At 40.8% G+C, this 22693-nt stretch overlaps 1 protein-coding gene across 10 annotated transcripts in view; it reads left to right on the top strand.

Moving 5' to 3' along the window:
* GHR (growth hormone receptor) overlaps positions 1–22693 on the top strand; it is a 307084-nt gene that overhangs the window by 210169 nt on the left and 74222 nt on the right. For 8 of the 10 annotated variants that reach the window (XM_055554860.1, XM_055554861.1, XM_055554857.1 and 5 more), the window contains one exon: positions 2164–2229. The exons of the other annotated variants lie outside the window; for them this stretch is intronic. In XM_055554860.1, coding sequence (XP_055410835.1) covers positions 2164–2229 — 66 coding nt within the window. The remainder of the gene's footprint in view (positions 1–2163; positions 2230–22693) is intronic. 10 annotated transcript variants of the gene reach the window in all.

Raw genomic sequence — 22693 nt, 5'->3', positions numbered from 1 at the left:
CCAAAGACACCATAAAGAGGAAGGCACCAGACCTCTGTCTGCAAGGAATGCAAAAGAGTCGAGGGTGGCCAGCGCTGCCCAAGCATTTCCGGGCCTGAGGTTTGGCTCTGTGGGCTCCCCTAGGGCCTCATAACTGACCCCCCACTGTCTGTATCAGTCATAGTTCTGGAAATTCATCAACTTTCCTGCCAGTCTGAGCCTGGAAACTGGTGTCTTTTTACCCGGTGTCAAGCTGAAAATGGAGAAAAACTCACTGGATAATTTTGACCAAAATAACACAGATGGTTGTGTGTCTGTCGTCCCTGATTGACTTAATTTTCCTCTTTTTGGGGGCCCTTTTTTTAACATTCTCAAGGCATACATAGTTGTCAGTGAAAGAGGTCATTCACAGTTGAAAGTTATATAAACTTGCCCAACCTTGACCAAAAATAATGTTCTAGTGCCCAATTTAGGGCAAGGGGTAATAAAGTGTTCTCTGATTTGTAGCAAGGAATTAAAGGTGGGGGTTGGGGTCTAGATAATGATAATAACAAAGACTAAGGGTCTCAAGGCAGTGAGTAGACTTGAGGGGATTTTCATAAAATGCAATTTTCCTTTCTGGTCACGTTAAAATCCATGTGTAGTACATTATCTACTCTAGGGAAACATGTATTCTATTTGCTTTCTGTCATAATTCTTTATTGCATTTGAGAGTAAATTAACTTCTGCAGATAAAGTTAATATTAAAATTTAGAGAATGAAAAGAAATCCTTTTGGAGCTGAAAGTCATACAGAATTTACAATATTATTCGCCAAAGGTCCCCAAACCTAACTTCACTTGGAAAAATACTCTCCCTGATATGCCCAGGCTGCAAAAACTTTTAAGGGTTAGAATTCTGCAGCATTTGATGAGAGGATCTTAATTTCCTCCGTTAGGTTCTATATTCTGATCTCCAGACCCGACAGCTGCTTCCTACTGGTTGGCCAGGTGGGAGGAGTTAGTGAAAAAACACATTGAAAAGTGGATCAGGACAGATGGACAGAATTCACCCGTTCTGAAATTCAGGGAGATGGATGTGGGCCAGTTCTCTGTCCCTGCATCTTCATTTTCTTCCTCTTCCTTTTTTCATATCAGAGAACCATTTCTTAGCACTGTTACTGTGGGTTTCTATTGAGCACCAGAAGCATTAGCAGTTCCGCTGCTTTGAGGCAGTGCTGTGTGTTTGCTGTGGCCCTGGGTCACACTGCCTCTCCAGCAGCCCAGGGATCACCTAATGGGATGAGAAGAATCTTACAGACACTCCCTTCTCCACCAAAACCAGACAGCAGTTACAGTATGTTTGCAGTTGAGGTGTTTGCAGTTGAACCCAGTTCAACAGTTCAATGATAGCTACATTGATCATGTTCCATTTTTCCTGTTTTTAATGTAACCTAATACTAGTATCGGGACTTCCCTGGTGGCTCAGATGGTAAAGCGTCTGTCTAGAATGCAGGAGACCCGGCTTTGATCCCTGGGTCGGGAAGATCCCTTGGAGAAGGAAATGGCAATCCACTCCAGTACTATTGCCGGGAAAATGCCATGGACAGAGGAGCCTGGTAGGTTACAGTCCATGGGGTCGCAAAGAGTCGGACATGGCTGAGCGACTTCACTTTCAATACTAGCATCAGTACCATTAGAACTCCTTTATAATGGATGACTCATTGCCCATCTCATGTCCTAAAGTTCTGTCTCTTCCTCTTGTCCAGTTTTTCACTTCCCTTAATTCCTTCCCTACTCCCAGGGTTGCTCACATGTTTGTTTCTAAGAATAAACGTGTTTGACTGAACTGTTTTTAATACTGCTTTTAAAAAGAATTTATGTTCCTTCTTGTTTTCACAAGCAAGACTTAAGTTTGGACCCAAATGATGTAGGAAGGCAATTTTTCATCCTTCCTAACTGTGTCCAGGCGTGAGACCAGAGGCAACTAAACAAAAGGTTTGGTTTCCATTTGCTCTGAATATTTAGGAGTTCCTTTTAGAGGATAGGTGCAATTTTAGTTTTGAAAAGAAAGAAAAAAGGAGAGAATTTTTGTGAGGTTGGGCCAGGTCACATGTTGACATTTGAAAATGAGAATGTAACAAGGTCACATCAGACCATTTTTTACAGGGGTGACTAATGGGTTTTTTCCCCTATTTCTCTTTCAGCCACACCAGCTTTCCTTGTCAGAGCATCTCAGAGTCTGCAGATACTATATCCAGTCCTAGAGACAAGTAAGAATTTCAGTCCTTTTTCTGCCTTTGGCGATATTGTTCAGATTTTACTGCAGTTCAAGCTACTGTCCTTACTCTGTTTTATTTAGGATATGGTAACTGGATGAATTAACTGAAATTATAGGGGCAAACTAAAACAAATTTTTTTTCAGAATTTGTCAACTTCTCCACAAGGCTGCTTTTTTTCTGCTTTTCTTTTAACTGAGTGAAAGATTCTTTAAATTCTGTAATGCTTTACAATTTTCAAAATTTTCACACACATGATACCATATAATCACATAATAACCCTTTCTTCCCCCCCGACCCCTTCATTCTCCTTACTGGTAACCACTCGTTTGTTCTCCATATCTGTGAGTCTGCTTCTTTTTTTTTTTCATAGTTTGTTAAGTTTTTTAGATTGCACGTATCAGTGACATCATATAGTACTCGTCTTCCTGTGTATGACTTATTTCAACTAAGCATAATGCCCCCCAGGTCCATCCATGCTGCCACAGATGGCAAAATTTCATTTCTTATAGCTGAGTAGTATTCCATTACATGTATATACCACATCTTCTTTATCCATTCATCTGCTGATGCAACTTACATTGCTTCCGTATCTCAGCAACTGTAAATAGTGCTGCTCTGAGCATTGGGATAATGTATCTTTTTGAATTAGTGTTTTTGTTTTGGGGAGATACATACTCAGGAGTGGAACTGCTAGGTCATTTTTAGTTTTTTTTAGAAACCCCCATACTGTTTTCCATGATGGCTACTCCAGTTTACATTCCCACCGATGGTGTATAAGGCTTCCCTTTTTTCCACATCTTTGCTAACATTTGTTATTTGTATTCTTTTTGATGATAGCCATTCTGCCAGGTGTGAGATGATATCTCATTGTGGTTTTGATTTGTATTTCCTTGATGGTTACCAATGTTGAGCATCTTTTAATGTGCCTGTTGTCCATCTTCATGTCCTCTTTGGGGGAAAAAAAGGCTGCTTCTTTATTTCTCTCGTATGGTTAGCCTTATAGGTTGTTGTTGTTTAGTTGCTAAGTGATGTCCAACTCTTTTGCAAACCCATGGACTGTAGCCCGCCAGGCTCCTCCATCCATGGGCTTTCCCAGGCAAGAATATTGGAATGGGTAGCCATTTCCTTCTCCAGGGGATCTTCCCCACCCAGGGATAGAACCTGTGTCCCCTGCATTAGCAGGCGAATTCTTTACTGCTGAGCCACCTGGGAAGCCCAGCCTTAGAGGTTAAGTAAGACCAACATAATGCAAAGAAAAGAAAGATGAAATCATTTATTGTGAGCCAGCAAGTAGGTTACTGAGTTTAGGAATCTTTCTTTTTACAAGTCCTGTATCATATTGTCATTATTAGTTTGAGATATTTCTTTACCTAATGATCACATTACCAGTTAAGTTTGTCCCCTTAACCAAATCACCCTGGACTCTGAAATTCCACCTTCATACAAGCTGTCTCTTCTCCTTAACATGACTTTCATATCCCCCTCTTCTCCTGTGACAATCTTTTCTTTAAGACTGAACTCAAACATCTGCTCTCTTGGGAACACCTCTCGAAATTCTTAAGCCCCAAAAACCTGTTCTGCATCTATGCTTCCATGGAACTTTGCTCACTGCTCTGTGATAACACTTATACCTCACAACATCATCATGTATGTCTTCGTACCATGCACAGAACTCAAAAAGTTGTGTGGGCTTCAAGAATTAATTATGTTGCAGTCAATTAAGGCAAAGCCCATGTTTTCTGCTTCTTCTAAGTCCCTCACATGCCCTAAACAAATCCTAATTACCTTGTAGATGGTAGTGGTTTTGTTTAGTCACTAAGTCATGTCCAACTCTTTTGTGACCCTGTGGACGGGGACCCACCAGATTCCTCTGTCCATGGGATTTCCCAGGCAAGAATACTGGAGTGGGTTGGCATTTCCTTCTCCAGAGGATTCTCCCATCCGTGGGATCGAACTCCCGTCTCTGCATTGGCAGGCAGATTCTTTACCACTGAACCACCTGGGAAAGCCCACATAGTAGGTACCTTTAATTAAATTCTATGGATGGATTTTCTGTTCCTCAATTGACATATATGCTCAAGTCCACATTACACAATAAAGAAAGGGAAGACAGCGTACCTGACTGTTTAAGCCACTGCTGTTTCATGGGTCATTCCAGCATCATGAAACCATAATTGGGGTTTTATGACTAAATTGCAGGCTACATTTCTAATATGCGATGTAAACATCATTTTTCTTGGAGGTCACTCAAAGGGAGGGTTGGTGCTGTTTTTAACAAACGTCATCAATGTGTCAGTTGTGCCAGACCACAGACTCATTACAACCCTCCTATTTTAGAAGCATCTGACATGTTCATCTGCTCCCCAATTAATGTGAGGGGCTATAAAAGGGTTAGCTGTTAGTTATGTTTGCATTATCCCAGCCAGTATGTTCCAGAGCCTTCACTCAGAAGATAATGTGACTTATTGCTACTTTCTGTAAGGAATGAGAAGGAATGAGTTAAGAATGTTTTACTAATTGGTGCATGCTCTATCCCACACTGAAACCCTCTCCCACACACAAATATAATACATTGCCCTTCACTTCCCCCAAAGTGGTGGTAGAATTTCCCCAAGCCATTTTCTTTGTCATGTCATGGGGTCTGAGGAGCTCAAGCTTTGGGCTTTGTTGAAAGACAACCTCTGAGTATGGCAGATATGTTGAAGAAATTGCTGCCACTTATTTTGCATATGTTGATTTTTTTGTCCTTGTGATAAGCAAGAAGAATAGCTACTTACCTTCATCCGTGAAAGGGTTAATCGATCAGTCATGCCCGACTCTGATCACGGAGCTCAGCTCAGTGCTCTGTGGTAACCTGGATGGATAGGATGCTGGGTGGAGGAGGGGGGACCGGGTAGGAGGGAAGTCCAACAGGGAGGGGGGATGTATGTATGCATATAGCTGAGACTTCACTGTACAGCAGAAACTAACACAACACTGTGAACCAACATTACTCCAGTTAAGAAAAAAAAACTATTGTTCATGATCTGTCAGTTTACAATTGCAATGCATACATTTTCTATGTGCACTTTTCTGAATTCTTAGATTCAAAGCAAAACCCCATGGAAGAAAAATAAATAAACCTTCTCAGAGCGAATCCTAGACAGAACTATCCAAACATAAATAAATGCCACCACCCTTCTGCAGGTCACCTCGACTTCATACTAAGGGGTCACAATAACCCCTTAGTAACTGTCTCCCTCCTTCCACCCTCTTCCCACCTCTCCTTCCATTGCCAATAAAGTTGTCAGAATCCAACATATCCCTCTGCTCTAAATAGCCTTAACTTTAGGGTCTCTAGTACCCTCCCCACTACCTAAAATTTAAACTGCAAACCTATTCCAAGACACTCGAATCCACCATCTGTCGTCTGACCCCAATTGTAAGTCTAGACGTGTCACTCCTCCCCAGGAACACTGTGCTTTCCCTCCTCTGGGACGTTGTTCATGCCATCCCATCTTCCAAAACTGTCCTCCTCCTTCCTTATCCCACATTCTGGAAATATAAATCCTGCCCATACTTTAAGGTTCAGCCAAAACACTGTAACCCTTGGCCTGGAGCAATCCCTCCTTCCTCCATGTGTGTCTTTGAAGGAGGTCATGTGATTCCTTACCACTCTGAAGTAATATGTTAAACACTGCTTTGGAGTATAGTTGTTTGCATATTTCTCTTATCGCCCTATCTGGATCATGAACATCTGTGTCTTATTCAGGGTTGTATAGTTCACAGTACCCCAAATGGTACCTTGAACACAGCAAGTAATAAATGATGTTGCAAATAAAATAAGTAAATGGAGGTATCCTTTATAGCTCCCTGACTACCCACCCTCTTGCACACTTAACAATTCCCACCAACCCCCCCACCCCCGCCTTGTTATCATGGAACCTCTTGGCTTACAGGGGGGTGGGGGGCACTCATAGAGGATCAGATCTCGCTGCCTGTATTAACTGCACATTGACCACCTTCAGGGTTCTATTGCTAAAAGAATCATAGAAATCAAATGGTGTATACTCAGAGGACAGCTTGCTGACAGGCAAGAGATAGAGTGCACCCACAGTAGATGGGCAAGTGTACTGACCAGGGTCTGCGGAACCCGAGTGTGGGCCTTTCTGTCCTCTCACTTCCCAGTCACAGCAGTCACCCTTGGTCTCCAGGTCTGGAACCACTACTCATGTTCCTGCCAAGCACCTCAGTACCAGGAAGCCCAAAGTCTGCTCATGACGGAGTTTCCTGGAGTGAGCTGGTCATGTGGGTGCACCCTAGCTATGTAGACAGCCTTAACTGTCGGGCCCCCAGTTCCAGTGAACTGGTGCAAATCATAAATCTAATTCTATTGCTAAGCAGCATCAACAAGCTGACATATCTTGCCCTGAAATAATTTAGGGAACCATGACTAGAGTACATCATTCATCTTTAGTTAACATGATCCATACACAGCATTGCCAAGCAATACTCTGGGGGAAAAGCATGTGGTCAAACCAGACCAGCTAAGATTAACCCACACAATGCACCACCTAAAGAATCGTCCATTGCATTCATCTCTTTCTTCTCTTGCTCATCAACAAGTGTCTGGCCCATCTTCTAAGCCCTCAGGGCTTTGCTCTCTGAGTGGGTACAGGACCTAATCCACGTGAATGGGTGTTTGTGCAGTCATGGGCCCATACTAACATACCTTCCACAGAGTACAGGCTTGAGAAATATTTTCTGGAAACAAAGAACTATTTTTAAAAGTCCCATGAGAAGTTTTCAGCCCACACACATGGGTAGCAGTGTAATTCACCAGTGCAGAGATATAAATATGAACAAAAACACATATACAGGCTAAGAAGGGGTTTGAAGGAGTTTACAGTTGAAAGAGATAGACATCTTTATATACTTGAAAGAAGTAATGGCACAAACTTACTACAAATAAAGCTGCTTTTAGTTGTGGGGGAGAGTGATGAGGATGGTTAGAATATTTCAGAGAAAGACAAAACATTTTTAGTGTTCCTGAAGTAGGCAGACTCCGGAGTCAGGCTGCTGTGGTCTCATGCATTTTTTTTTTTTTAATAATTTCATCTCTCTCTTAGTTGGTTTTTGGCACAGGATTTGATGATTGTATGGGACAAATACTTAAGACTTATTAAGTATTAAAGAAATTATTAGCTGATTGCACATCTTTCTGAGGAGGATTTTGGACATATGTATAAGTGAATTATTTTGTTGTACACAAACTAACACAACATTGTAAATCAGCTATACTCCTATATGAAATTAAAAATTCAATTAAAAAAACACATATATGAGATGATAGTTTACTGTAATAACCATCATCTTGCTTGTTGGGGTCCTTACTGTATGTTTATAGCTGGACTCCTGCCCTAGCCTCCTAATTTTTCTTCCCTACCTCCTCTTTTTTCCTGTTCCCAGCCCCCTACCCTCTGCTTCCACATTCATCCTTCTTCCCTACCTCTGATCCAGTAATTCTTCTGCTCCATCGTCTTCAGTAGCTCCCCACTGTTTCCTAAACTATGAATAAACTCATCTCTCTGTCCTTTAAGAAGGCCCGCAACATGGAGCCTGTGTGTATTTCCAGCCTCATCTCCCTTGTGTACTATGTACGCCCATGTTTATGTGGCAGAACTCCTGCTCATTATAGCCTTTCATAATGACTCCTTTGCCAGAAATTCCCTCTTCTTCCCTCCCAGGTGGGAACAAACCTTTATGGATTTTTGTCTTTAAGGCATATTTCAAATATTGCTTTATCCACAAAGCTTTCCCCAGTTCCCTCAAGAGAATGTGCGCTTCCATCTTGGAATCTTGGTAACCCTTTCTTTCCCTCTAAGAGAGGTAGTATGCAGCCCAGTACTTCAAGAACTCAACCTCTGCAACTTTGATGTAGTCCACTTCTACAGCTTACTTCCTGCATGATCTTACTTAAGTTTTGTGACCTCTTTGTACCTTGGTTCTCTTTTGTTTTGCTTTTTTATCTCTAAAATGAACATGCTAATAGTACCTACCTCATAAGGTTCTGATGAGGATTCTAAGTGTTGATATATTTAAAGTACTTAGAATAGTACCTGGCTCCATGGTCTTTTGGAGAAGGCAATGGCACCCCACTCCAGTACTCTTGCCTGGAAAATCCTATGGATGGAGGAGCCTGGTAGACTGCAGTCCATGGGGTTGTGAAGAGTCAGACATGACTGAGTGACTTCACTTTCACTTTTCACTTTCATGCATTGGAGAAGGAAATGGCAACCCACTCCAGTGTTCTTGCCTGGAGAATCCCAGGGAGGGGGGAGCCTGGTGGGCTGCCGTCTATGGGGTCTCAGAGAGTCGGACACCACTGAAGCGACTTAGCAGCAGTAGCAGCCATGGTCTTTACTGTACTCTCTTATGGCTCTTATTTATATTCCAACAAGAATTAGAATTGAACTGTAGGAAATTTCCCATACTCAACTCCATTTTGGACTTCAGTATCATTAATGTCATTTGTTTCAACCTAATGGAGACTCATATGCTTTCTATTCCCTCTGATAGACTATACTACCCCAAAGAATAAGGGCTTTATCTTTTACATCCTTATTATCTTACAGCACCTGGTAAGGACCTGGCAAATGCCAAGTCTTTAATGAGTAGTCAGTGGATTTTACATGGACACAAAACAAAAATTCAAAAAATAGAAGCCAGGTATTTTCCCAGTATCTTAATTATTCTTTGGCTCCCACACAGTAGCTTTATATCCTCCGGCAGTCATTTATGAGAGGATAGAGATTAAAATATGCAGGAGGAGACATTTCTCCTGTCCATTACTATAAGTACATACAGCCTTTCCCAAAAGCTTTCCATAGAGCCTTATTGTCAGGTCATGGGACTAGTGTCATGGGTCTAGTCTTAGGGGGGTGTCCCAGGATGTTCCTATGTCATCACTGTACTGTCCTACAGGCACTTCCAGTGCCAAAGGAATAGAAGCCCCCCTCCTGCCTGTGACCCACCACTGCCCCCTAAAAGCCAAATGACCCTCTCAGCTTTAATCATTCTTTTTCATCAGATATTTTCAAACTTAAGGGCTTATTAGTTGACAGTACAGCTGAAATAAGCACAAGCTAACAATCCATGTAAAAGAAACACAGGATAAAGGAAGTGTGTCCTTGCACAGATCGTGTCTTAGAATGTGAAGCCTTTACTTGTTGAGCTTCGAACACACATTAGAGAGTAGCACAGGGCTGTGACATCAAAGCTGACATTGAATTCTTGATAGTACGCTGTTTACAAACAACTCAGTAGATGACACAGTAAGTTAACATAGATAACTAGGATCCCTTTTAAGGAAATGGTGTTTATGTTGGCTACTTCTTGCACCCAAACTAGTGGTAGCCCTTTCTAACTCACAGACAGCACTAATGTTCCAATAATGCCAAGCATCCTGCAGAGACTATTTAGCCTCTATGCTTGCTTCTCTGAGGTCAGAGGAAGGCCAGCAGAATTATACACTTTATCGGAGAAGAAACGGAGGTAGAGACCAAACAGCTCTCCTGTTGTTCAGCCACTCAGTTGTAGCCAACTCTTTGCTACCGCATGAACTGCAGCATACCAGGCTTTCGTGTCCTTCATCAACTCCCGGAGCTTGGTCAAACACATGTCCATTGAGTCCATGATGCTATCCAACCATCTCATCCTCTGTTGTCCCCTTCTCCTCCTGCCTTCAATCTTTCCCAGTATCAGGGTCTTTTCCAGTGAGTCAGCTCTTTGCATCAGGTGACCAAAGTATTGGAGTTTCAGCTTCAGCATCAGTCCTTCAAATGAATATTCAGGACTGATTTCCTTTAGGATTGACTGGTTGGATCTCCTTGCAGTCCAAGGGACTCTCAAGAGTCTTCTCCAACACCACAGTTCAAAAGTGTCAATTCTTTGGCACTCCGCCTTCTTTATGGTCCAACTCTGACATCCATACATGACTGCTGGGAAAACCATAGCTTTGACTCTACAGACCTTTGTTGGCAAAGTAATACCTCTGCTTTTTAATACGCTGTCTAGGTTTGTCATAGCTTTTCTTCCAAGGAGCAAGAGCCTTTTAATTTCATGACTGCAGTCAGCATCTGCAGTGATTTTGGAGCCCCCCAAAATAAAGTCTGTCACTGTTTCCACTGTTTCCCCATTTATTTGTCATGAAGTGATGGGACTGGATGCCATGATCTTCATTTTTTGAATGTTAAGTTTTAAGCCATCTTTTTCACTCTCCTCTTTCACCTTCATCAAGAGGCTCTTTAGTTCCTCTTTGCTTTCTGCCATAAGGGTGGTATCATATGCATATATGAGGTTTTGATATTTCTCCAGGCAATCTTGATTCCAGCTTGTGCTTCATCCAGCCCAGCATTTCACATGATGTACTCTGCATGTAAGTTAAATAAGCAGGGTGACAGTATACAGCCTTGATGTACTCCTTTCCCAGTTTGGAACCAGTCTGTTGTTCCATGTCCGGTTCCAACTGTTGCTTCTTGACCTGCAAACAGGTTTCATAGGAGGCAGGTCAGGTGGTCTGGTATTCCTATCTCTTGAAGAATTTCCCACAGTTTGTTGTGATCCACAAAGTCAAAGGTGTTAGCATAGTCAATGAAGCAGAAGAAGATGTTTTTCTGGAATTCTCTTGCTTTTTCTATGATCCAGCAGATGTTGACAGTTTGATCTCTGGTTCCTCTGCCTTTTCTAAATCCAGCTTGAACATCTGGAAGTTCTCAGTTCACATACTGATGAAGCCTAGCTTGGATAATTTTGAGCATTACTTTGCTGGCATATGAAATGAGTTCAATTGTGTGGTAATTTGAACATTCTTTGGCATTGCCGTTCTTTTGGATTGAAATGAAAACTGACCTTTTCCAGTCCTGTGGCAACTGCTGAGTTTTTCAAATTTGCTGGCATATTGAGTGCAGCACTTTCACAGCGTCATCTTTTAGGAATTGAAATAGCTCAGCTGGAATTCCATCACCTCCACTAGCATTGTTTGTAATGATTCTTCCTAAGGCCCACTTGACTTTACACTCCAAGATGTCTGGCTCTAGGCGAGTGATCACACCATCGTGGTTATCTGGGTCATGAAGATCTTTTTTGTATAGTTGTTCTGTGTATTCTTGCCACCTCTTCTTAATATCTTCAGCTTCTGTTAGGTCCATATCGTTTCTGTCCTTTTTTGTGCCCATCTTTGCATGAAAAGTCGTGTCCAACTCTTGTGACCCCATGGACTATAAGCCCTCCAGGCTCCTCTGTCCATAGGATTTCCCAGGCAAGAATACTGGAATGGGTTGCCATTTCCTTCTCCAGGGGACCATCTCAACCCAGGGATCGAACCCAGGTCTCCTGCACTGCATGCAGATTCTTTACCAACTGAGCTACCCCAAAAGCCCACAGTTCTCCTAAGTCTCTTTAACCAACCGAGAGATTAAAGAAGGTACCAGCAGTGTGATGCTTTATATCTGCACCTAGATGAACAAAATAAAGTGTAGATAATGCATGTTATTGATCAGTGAAATAACAGTGTTCAGTTATCTTCAAGTAGAGACTTGATAGTGACTTTTTCCAGCCTGAAATACGCAGATAATGCCTATTAGTTTCCCAGTGATGGTGCTTCATTATACAGTTTGCCTTCACATGTGATTGTTGGGGGAGTTAACAATTCTTTGTAAGATAAATAGTAGGTCTTAACTTCTTTATCCTCCTCAACTCCCAGCAATTTGCTGAGCCATAATCAGCAGTGAGTAGATGTTTCCCGTTCAGTTTACGAGAGACCTGTTCTCTGTGCACCCGCCTTGGCCAGCGTTAACTGAATATCTGGAGTGGGGAGCGAGCCCACAGCTCAAGACCAGCCTCCTCAAGCACCTGCAGATCCTTTCTGATTGTCAACATATGTCAAGGTCATCTGTTTATGACGGATCCTAAAACAGTAAGAAAAGAATTGGAAGTCTGTGGGTATAAGCTTCAGAAAGCCTGGATCATGGAAGTGAGTAATATTTTTTTTAAGTCTGAGAAGGGCGATTAAGCGTCCCTCTAAAAATTCCAGGGGGCCTGTGTGGACTGTCTATACCCATTCCCAGTATGGTGTCTCTTCCAGAGCGTAATGCACACTTCTCAGGGGTGAAACCCAGGACAACCATTCTTTCACCCTGGGTAACCCCAGTGGGTGGCAAACTCTTTCGTGATCTGAAAGTTAAAGCATCCCAAAGTTGATTGTGACCTTGGAGTTCTAGCCTGCAGCCCTGCTGAATTGCTAAGTTCTACAGCTTCAAAACCCACTCTGGAATCACTGCTCTCAAGAAAGCTCTTGCTTCTGCACACAGAAGCCTCTCTAGGGTGAGGACCCCAGACTCTGTCATTCCTAAAAGGCCTTTGTCCACACCAGCTCTTACATGCAATGCACAGTTTTTCAGATAATGTGTACTTTTGCACTGAGAAAAAAAATCTTGAATTCATCATATAGGTGTGCCCTGATTTTAATATAGATTCATCTGTGCAATGAGAAAGCAGACTGAACATCACATTTATAAAAAAGATTTATGAAATTCAAAAACAGGTATATTGAATAGAAATTCAGATAATAGTGTGCCTTATGGCAAGCACATGTAATATGAGATAATATATATTTAAAAATAACTTGAGACAACTGATTGCACCATATGTAAAATAGATAGCCAGTGGGAATTTGCTACATGATGCAGGGATTTCAAATCCAGTGCTCTGTGACAACCTAGTGGGATAGAATGGGATGGCAGGTGGGAGGGAAGTTCAAGTGGGAGGTATCCTATGACTGATTCATTTGATGTATGGCAGAAACTAACACAATATTATAAAGCAATTATCCTTCAATTAAAAATTTATGTCAGAGAGTGTTTTGCCTATGTTCTCCTCTAGGAGTTTTATAGTTTCTGGTCTTATGTTTAGATCTTTAATCCATTTTGAGTTTATTCTTGTGTATGGTGTTAGAAAGTGTTCTAGTTTCATTCTTTTACAAGTGGTTGACCAGATTTCCCAGCACCACTTGTTAAAGAGATTGTCTTTTCTCCATTGTATATTCTTGCCTCCTTTGTCAAAGATAAGGTGTCCATATGTGCGTGGATTTATCTCTGGGCTTTCTATTTTGTTCCATTGATCTATATTTCTGTCTTTGTGGCAGTACCATACTGTCTTGATAACTGTGGCTTTGTAGTAGAGCCTGAAGTCAGGTAGGTTGATTCCTCCAGTTCCATTCTTCTTTCTCAAGATTGCTTTGGCTATTCGAGGTTTTTTGTATTTCCATACAAATTGTGAAATTATTTGTTCTAGCTCTGTGAAGAATACCGTTGGTAGCTTGATAGGGATTGCATTGAATCTATAAATTGCTTTGGGTAGTATACTCATTTTCACTATATTGATTCTTCCAATCCATGAACATGGTATATTTCTCCATCTGTTAGTGTCCTCTTTGATTTCTTTCACCAGTGTTTTATAGTTTTCTATATATAGGTCTTTAGTTTCTTTAGGTAGATATATTCCTAAGTATTTTATTCTTTCCGTTGCAATGGTGAATTAGAAAGATGGTAACAATAACCCTGTGTACGAGACAGCAAAAGAGACACTGATGTATAGAACAGTCTTATGGACTCTGTTAGAGAGGGAGAGGGTGGGAGGATTTGGGAGAATAGCATTGAAACATGTATAATATCATGTATGAAACAAGTTGCCAGTCCAGGTTTGATGCACGATACTGGATGCTTGGGGCTGGTGCACTGGGACGACCCAGAGGGATGGTATGGGGAGGGAGGAGGGTTCAGGATGGGGATCACATGTATACCTGTGGCGGATTCATTTCGATATTTGGCAAAACTAATACAATTTTGTAAAGTTTAAAAATAAAATAAAATTTTAAAAAAATTAAAAAAAATTTTTTAAATAAAATAGTCTATACAACTTTCAAAGGGATTTTAAATGCATATAATTTCCAGGAAATTGATTTGCAAGTAATTCATAATATATAATACAAAAAAAGCTAATTCTTTTTTTAAGGCTGACAAATATTTAAACCAGGGGTTGGCAAGCTACAGTCATCAGACCAGATGCTTGTTTTGTACAGTTTTATTACAATACAACCAGACCTATTTGCTTCAGATCATCTATGGCTGCTTTGGGAATACCATGGCAGAGCTGAGCAACTAAAACATAGACAAGTCTGCAAGCCTAAAATATTTACTATCTGGCCCCTGAAGAAAAAGTATGCCAACCCCTTTTATGAACAGAAAAAAGACTGTTTCTGTAATGTATTTTTAGTCATCATGTTTGAATTTGTTGTTTTTTAGTCTCCTATAGAAAACTGTCTTCAATTGGTAACATTAATGAGAACCCAGGATGCATTTTATGAATTTCCTTCACAGTCACCTCCTCTGAAATACATATTCTATTGTAAAGTAAGATTAACAGTATCTACCAAGCAGTGTGGACTTGTACTTCTATCATTATTGGTATTCCACAAAATGAAAGCTGAACATCTGTAAATGCTTGGTGATGGATTGAATAGGCAATAGTTTGCAACTGAACTGTCTGAGACGTGTCATCATTATCACGTAACATTTATCTTATGAAGAGTTACAGTCAACAACACACAGCTCCAGTTTGAGGGCAGGCTTGACTTTGTGGGTTTGCAGATCATCCATAAGCTGACTGCTGCCACTGAGCACTGAATCCACTCTGAAGAATAAAGACAGGAGACTATCCTGTTAGGAATTGTGCATCATGAAAGACCCATAAGCCAGAAACCCCACCTCATCGTAGTAGATGTTACTGTTCAGATGAATGGCCTTTGTGTGTCCTCAACATGTTCTTAGATAACATTTGTGTCTTTACTGCTACAGATTATCTTTTCATTTTCAGGTGTTATGGAAAAGCAGCCTTTAACTCTTCTTTTTTCCTCACTTAATATTCCATAATCAATAGTTTTAGCACTCCAAATTTGGGTTCATGGGAAAGCAAACATTTCCAGGAGCAGCTCTGTGCTCCTGCCAAGCAGACCCCAGAGAAATGGCAAATGTATGCAATAAGAAATGATACATATTTAAACCAAAAATAACTGAACTAAAACTCTTCTTCTTCTGAATTCCAAGAGCTTTTGAGGTTGTACATCTTTTGGTTGAACTCAGGTGGCCTGTATCCATATGGTAACTTCCCTTCAATTGTAAACTCTTAGAGGGAAAGAATTTGGTCTTCCCTCATCTTTATATGCCCTACTCTCTTCTGCCACAACATACACAGGGCCTGATACAAAATGACTATTGGTTAAATGAATATTATACTGAGTTCCAGGAGAGACTTGAGAGCAAATGCAGAAGGAAGGTAGAGGGGGAAATGTTAGTTTAGATCTCATGGCGTTTGAGTTCAGCATCCTCTCCACAACACTTAACACTGATGAGAATCATTTCCCAAATCTGAGAACAGCAAACGCATTTTCTCTTCTGCCATTTTTCTTTCTCCTAGGGAAAAGCAGACAAGAAGGTCCTACAAAAGTATTAGAGGTGTTTGTTCTAAACCAGTTGTGGTTGTACAGATTCTATTATTGGTTGCAATTGGTGTCCCAAGCTGTGTGATGAGGACTTTGGAGTTCAGGGAGCTGGAGAACATGAGTTGTTACATGTGTATGCAGCTGGCATACTGCTGACATGCTGTGGACTCTGATTTATCTGTCAATGGCAATATTGACATCTATCTCAGAGGATCATTTTGAGGAGCAGATAGGTACATAGGAAAATTCCTGGCACAAAGTAGGCATGGAATAAAAATTAGATATTTTATTATTTTTACTCTTGCTGCTGCTGCTACTATGACTATTACCCTTAAGCATCCCATCTACCTCCTCACCTCAGTCACCAGGGCTTTTCTTCTATTTATACTTTCAGGAGGATAAGAAGGATGCTGAATCTAGTAGAATATATCTAATATTGAGTAGTATATTTTTAATTAATTTTTATTGGAGTATAGTTGATTTAAAATGTTGTGTCAATTTCTGCTGTACAGCAAAGTGAATCAGTTATATGTATACATATCCACTCTTATTTGGATTCTGTAGCTCAGTTGGTAAAGAATCTGCCTGCAATGCAGGAGACCCAGGTTTGATCCCTGGGTCAGGAAGATCCCCTGGGGAAGGAAATGGCAACCCTCTCTAGTACTCGTCCCTGAGAAATCCCATGGACAGAGGAGCCTGGCAGGCTACAGTCCATAGGATCGCAAGAGTCAGACATGACTGTGCGACTAACTTTCTTTCTTTTCTTTGGATTCTATTCCCATATAGGTCACTACAGAATACTGAGTAGAGTTCCCTGTACTATAGGGGACTCTAGTTATTCTTTATTTATCCCTTCCACCCCCACTTCCCCCTTAGAATCTTAAGTTTGTTTTCTACATCTGTAAGTGTATTTCTGTTTTTTGTAAATATCTTCATTTATACCATTTTTTTTAGATTCTACATATAAGTAGTATCATATCATATTTGCCTTTCTCTGTCTGACTTACTTCACTCAGTATTATAATCTCTACATCCATCCATATCACTGCAAATGGCCTTATTTTTTGTTCTTATGGCTGAGTAATACTCCATTGTTTATATACACCACATCTTCTATATCCATTCTTCTATTGATGGACATTCATGTTGCTTCCACATCCTGGCTATTGTAAATAGTGGTGCTATGAACACTGAAAGTGAAAAGAGAAAGGGGTTTCCCTGGTGGCTCAGATGGCAAAGAATCTGCCTGCAGTGCAGGAGACCAGGGTTCAATCCCTGGGTCAGGAAGATCCCCTGGAGGAGGGAATGGCTACCCACTCCAGTATTCTTGCCTGGAGAATCCCATGGACAGAGAAGCCTGGTGGGCTACAGTCCATGGGGTCACAAAGAGTTGGACACGACTAGGTATATGAATCTTTTCAAATTATGGTTTTCTCCAAATATATGCCCAGGAGTGTGATTGCTGCATCATATGGTAGCTCTATTCCAAGTAGTATATTTTTTAAGGTAATAAAATTCTCACAGACTCCAGAGAATGCCCATTGGAGAAAAAATTATTTAAAAATAAATTTTAATATTAGAAATATGCCTTTTCATTGTCACTTATCTTTACAAAAAAGAGAATAAAACTTCATATCCCAGAAGACCCTCATCTGAGAAGCCCTGCTTTCTTCATGTTCTTCTGTAAGCACTTCAACCTGGACTATAAGTCAGTTCAGTTCAGTCACTTAGTCATGTCCAGCTGTTTGCAAGTGCATGGACTAAAGCATGCCAGGCTTCGCTGTCCATCACTAACTCCTGGAGCTTGCTCAAACTCATGTCCATCAAGTCGGTGATGCCATCCAACCACCTCATCCTCTGTCGTCCCCTTCTCCTCCTGCCTTCAGTCTTTCCCAGCATCAGGGTCTTTTCCCAGGAGTCAATTCTTCCCGTCAGGTGGCCAAAATACTGGAGTTTCAGCTTCAGCATCCGTCCTTTCAATGAATATTCAGGACTGAGCTCCTTTAGGATGGACTAGTTGGATCTCCTTGCAGTCCAAGGGACTCTCAAGAGTCTTCTCCAACACCACAGTTCAAAAGCATCAATTCTTTGGTGCTCAGCTTTCTTTAAAGTCCAACTCTCACATCCATACATGACTACTGGAAAAACCATAGCTTTGACTAGACAGACTATAGGTCAGGCTGGCCCTTTAGAGCTGGGGTAGCATGGGGCACTTACTGAAAGGAAGGGACTGAGGGGCTTGCCAGACTTCAGAGGATGAGACGTGGGCACCAGGCAAGAAAGACGGACACCCCAACAAGGAGGTGGTGGGCAAGAGGACAGAGCAGCCTGGAAGCTGACTTCCTTGCTTCAATGTCTTGCCTCAGGATTCCTCTGAGGCAGGATTAGATCAAATGTTTACCACATTACTTGGCACCCTGTAGGAGGTTGTTTCCTTTTATTCCTCTTTCCCCTGAAAAAGACTGTCCTTAGTTCTAGAAGCCATGAAGCTGTCCAGACAGCAAAAAGATATGTGATTACAACAAACTTTTTCTACTTTTCCAAAGGGCAACTTTACCCCCAACTGAACTACACTCAGGCCTAAGCTTCTTTCTTTGAGCTTTTAGAACATTTACTGCCTGGATGAGTCATTTGGTAATAATCAAGTACTGTTTTATTGCTAGGATTCTTTTATATGTATACATTTATAAGTCCCTGGAGTCCCTAACTTAAAATTTGGTTTTGCTTCAGAAGTTCAGCTATAAGGAGGCTCCCCAAATCGAGTTTAACAGCAGCAACAAATAATATATTAACTAATGGTTAAGTACCCAGTCTAGGCTCTGCCAGCCTGTTTGAACTGGGTAGTAGGTGAACTGTAGCTGGCTCCAAGAGCTGGATCAGGACCTCTGTGGTTTATAAGGAGAAGGAATATCTCCTTCACCGTCTTAACCACCATCATCACACTTCACCCTTCCTGGATGAAGAACCAGCTGGGGCAAAAATTTTGAAATTTTTCTTTGGTACCTTCTCCCAAAGTTAGTTTTTGACTGGATAATCTTGGTTAAACCATGAGCAAATAACCTCCTATGGTCTAGTCAGCCTCTGTATGAGAAGCTGTCAAACCAGAAAACCAGAAGAGCATACATCAGCTCTTTCCTGACTGGCAAACTTCTCCTTGTGGAGGTATTTTTAAGAGCAGGTGCCTTATTTATGAATCATCAGCTCTGGACAGGACTGGAGAGACATCTCTGACTCCTTTGGAGAAATCAAAGACTGAGAGGGCAGACCAGATCCAGAGAGCTAGGGAAGCTAAGCACTAAAATGAGAACAGTTGGGAAAAGAAAGATGTTTTCATATGAATAGAAGCTGGAGATGAGAGGAGCAGCCTTCTTGGGCAGCTGAGAAAAAGAAGGCAACTGAGTCTAGAAGGATTATAAGTGAACTAGAAGGGTTTGAAGTCATAGGAGACCAGGGTTTCTCAAGTTACCAAAAGGAAGAAAGCTCCGCCTTGTTCAGGCTGCAGAATGAGACTCCCTTCCAGTGAGATCCACTTGGTTAATTGGATGATCAAGTGCTGATCTTCGTCTCCTCCCTTTGAACCTACTGACGAATAGTCCTCTTTCTACTCACGCACCCTTGACCATAATCACCATCTATAAAAACTACTTCCAGTGTACTACCTAAGGGATGACCTGATAACATTTTCTCTGGGACTGCGCTCTCTGAAAAACAGACTTGGGGGTAAAGAGCAGAAAGTTTTATTGGTCCGCTGGAGTCACAGCAACAGCCTAAATTCCACTGCTGTGGTTCAGTTGCTAAGTCATTTACAACTCTTTGCGACCCCATGAACTGAAGCATGCCAGGCTTCCCTGTCATTCACTATCTCCCGGAATTTGCTCAAACTCATGTCCATTGAGTCTGTGATGCCATCCAACCATCTCATCCCCTGTTGCCCTCTTCTCCTGCCCTCAATCTTTCCCAGCATCAAGGCCTTTTCCCATGAGTCAGCTCATCACATCAGGTGACTAAATCCAACAGGATGTCAATATAAGCAGATCAACCCGCAGGGTCCTAAAGTGGTGGTTCTTGATGTATATATGTCCATCAGAATCAGCTGTGGACATTTTCAGTAAATATGAATGCCATCTACTGCAGATCTCCTGAGTCAATCTCCTTTGATTCAGGCATATTGTATTTATTTCCTGAAACAGCTGTGTAACGAATTACCTAATCCTAGTAGCTTAAAACAACAACATTTAATCTGTCCCGTTTATGGAAGCCAGAAGTCAAAATCAAGGTGACGTCAATGTTGATTCCTTCTGGAATCAGCTTCCTTCCTTCTCTTCCTCTGAGAATTTATTTATTCTTCTCTCCTAGCTTCATCTCCTAGCGATTGTTGGTATTTCTTGGTTTGTAGATTTATTACTTCAGTCCCTACCTCCATCTTCACATGGTCTTCTCCCTGTGTCTCTATGTCTGGTCTTCTTTTGTCTTATAAGGACACCCATCATTCCACCTAGAGCCCTAACCCAGGATAACCTTATCTTGAAATCCTTACCTTAATTACATCTGCAAAGACCTATTTTGCAACTAAGGGCACATTCAGATTCTTTTTCAGATTCTCTTTGATTATAGGTTATTACAGGATAGTGAACATAGTTCTATGTGCTATACAGTAGGACCTTGTTGCTTATCTATTTTATATGAAGTAGCATAAGGTGGTGTTTGTTTTTTTTTTTTTTTATTTCATCCACTAATATTCTTCACACACCCTTGCAAAGAACTCTGGCCTTAACTGTTTAGCCTACCATGTTTCCAGTGCTTGGGAAATGCTGGAACATGCAAAGTTAAACAGGCTTCTTCATTACAAAACCACTCAGAGTCTCTAATCTGTCTGTCTGGGCACATTGTGAATATCCAAAAGAAATAAAAGAACCACAGCACTTCCTGAAAATAGTTGGCCAGGGAACTTCTTTTCAAAGCATTACCTACTGCTACCCCAGTGGCCACTAGTGTTCAAAGGAGCACGGTTGCTAGTGACTGGCACCTCTGCAGCTGTGCTCAATGCTGTGGGCATGGTGTGGGTCTAGCGATCAAACATGTAGATCTTGGATCAAATATGTAGATTGTGGATGTCTGTACCTACCCTTCCCTGAGTATGTGTGAATCCCTCATTAAATACCCACAGGGCAATTATCCTTCAATTTAAAAAAAAATACATATTTTTTTATTTTTTTTAACTTAAAAAAAACCCACAAGGGTTTGCCTTGAGAATTTGTATATATACATGGATTTTTAGATGTCATCTGGTCTCAGTGCTTGCTTCCAGCCATTTTTATAGAGGGAGCCTGGTAAAATAGTAGAGTGATAGAGAGGAAAAAGGGAGAATGGAAAGAGGAAAGTTAGCCAAGATTACACAGTGAGCTTTTTATCTGAAAACAGCTCAGAATAACTGAAAAAAGATGAAATGACTTCATACTTTCTATTCCTATCATTACAGTCCTCTAAAAATTGCATCAAAGCATGAATCATCAGTAAGTTTATAATGATACTTTTTTAAAAATGGTCACCTTTGAAAGCTACTAGAGTATTTACTCATTGTTATAAAAACTGATACATTAGGAAAATAAGAAATTACCTTGAATTTTTATATGAATTGCATTTCAAGGTGAAGGAAAGTTGTTTTCTTTTGGTTGTTATTGTTCCTCATTTAGACATACTTAGCTAATAAATGCAGCTAAAATGGCAGATTAGAGAAACCACCAGTTTAGAAGCCCTAATGACATAATGATTTGGAGAAGGAAATGGCAACCCACTCCACTATTCTTGCCTGGGAAATCCCATGGACAGAAGAGCCTGGTTGGCTACAAGAGTTGGGTCACAAGAGTTGGACACAACTTAATGACTAAACCACCACCACCAATGACATATGATTTGGGCAAGATCATCAGTAAATGATAAAAATTGCTATATTCTAGATTAATCAGGCTGACAACATTTCAAACACAGATAAGTCTTGTCATCATATGATATAATATGTCCCTGATACAGGAGTTCACAGCTACCCATGATGGATTCTTTCCATTAGAGATAAAGTCAATAAGCCTCTGGGTCTTACTGCCAGTTTATAGAAAATAGCAGAACAAGAGGGATATCTTAAATGACTCATTAAGAATGCATAAACCCTAAAGAAAATTATCTTCAACCAAAACAATGATGTAACAAAAAAGTGAGAAGTATTATGGATTTGGACATACTTGAGACATTGCATGGGCCTAGTTTGTATCCTGATTCAAACAAATGGCCAAAAGACATTTTTTGAGATATTTTTGGAAATCTGAGCACAAAGTGTGTATTAGATGATACTGAGGAGTCATTATTAATTTGCTAGGTATAATATTCGATTATTTTTTAATGACAGAGTCCTTAGCTTTTAAAGATACATATGTATGGAGCTACAGGTGAAAGCAGATGATTAAAAACAAAGGCAGAGAAAGTACAAAACAGGATAGGTCAAATGCTGATAATTGTTTAAGCTGGGTGAGGACCATAGTAAAATCATGATTTCTATTTTTATGTATTTGCAAATTCCATAACAAAAATAGAGTAATCCCTCATGAAGAGATACACATCCCCACCCCCAAGTAGAGATAATTCACAACCCCAGTGGAAACCATGAATTAGCTTTACTGGTGACCAGAATTCGATGAAAAGGCATTTATATGGAAAAGGCACTTATATGAACATATTAGTTTAGAAAATTGCTATGGGAAAACCAGAAAATACTGAGTTCTAGCTAACTAGACATGAATTGTGTTGAAGTGTGTGGTCCTAAATGGTTCATATTGAAAGATGATACTCTGTTTTCAAGTGGCAAGGAAAATGACTTGTCTAGAATTTAAGATTGTGGCTCTAGGATGTATTTGAGCTCAATTTGGA

This window comes from Bubalus kerabau, chromosome 18, assembly GCF_029407905.1.
Source record: "Bubalus kerabau isolate K-KA32 ecotype Philippines breed swamp buffalo chromosome 18, PCC_UOA_SB_1v2, whole genome shotgun sequence".
NCBI classification, from domain to species: domain Eukaryota; kingdom Metazoa; phylum Chordata; class Mammalia; order Artiodactyla; family Bovidae; genus Bubalus; species Bubalus kerabau.
This window is presented reverse-complemented; position numbering and strand designations above follow the sequence as displayed.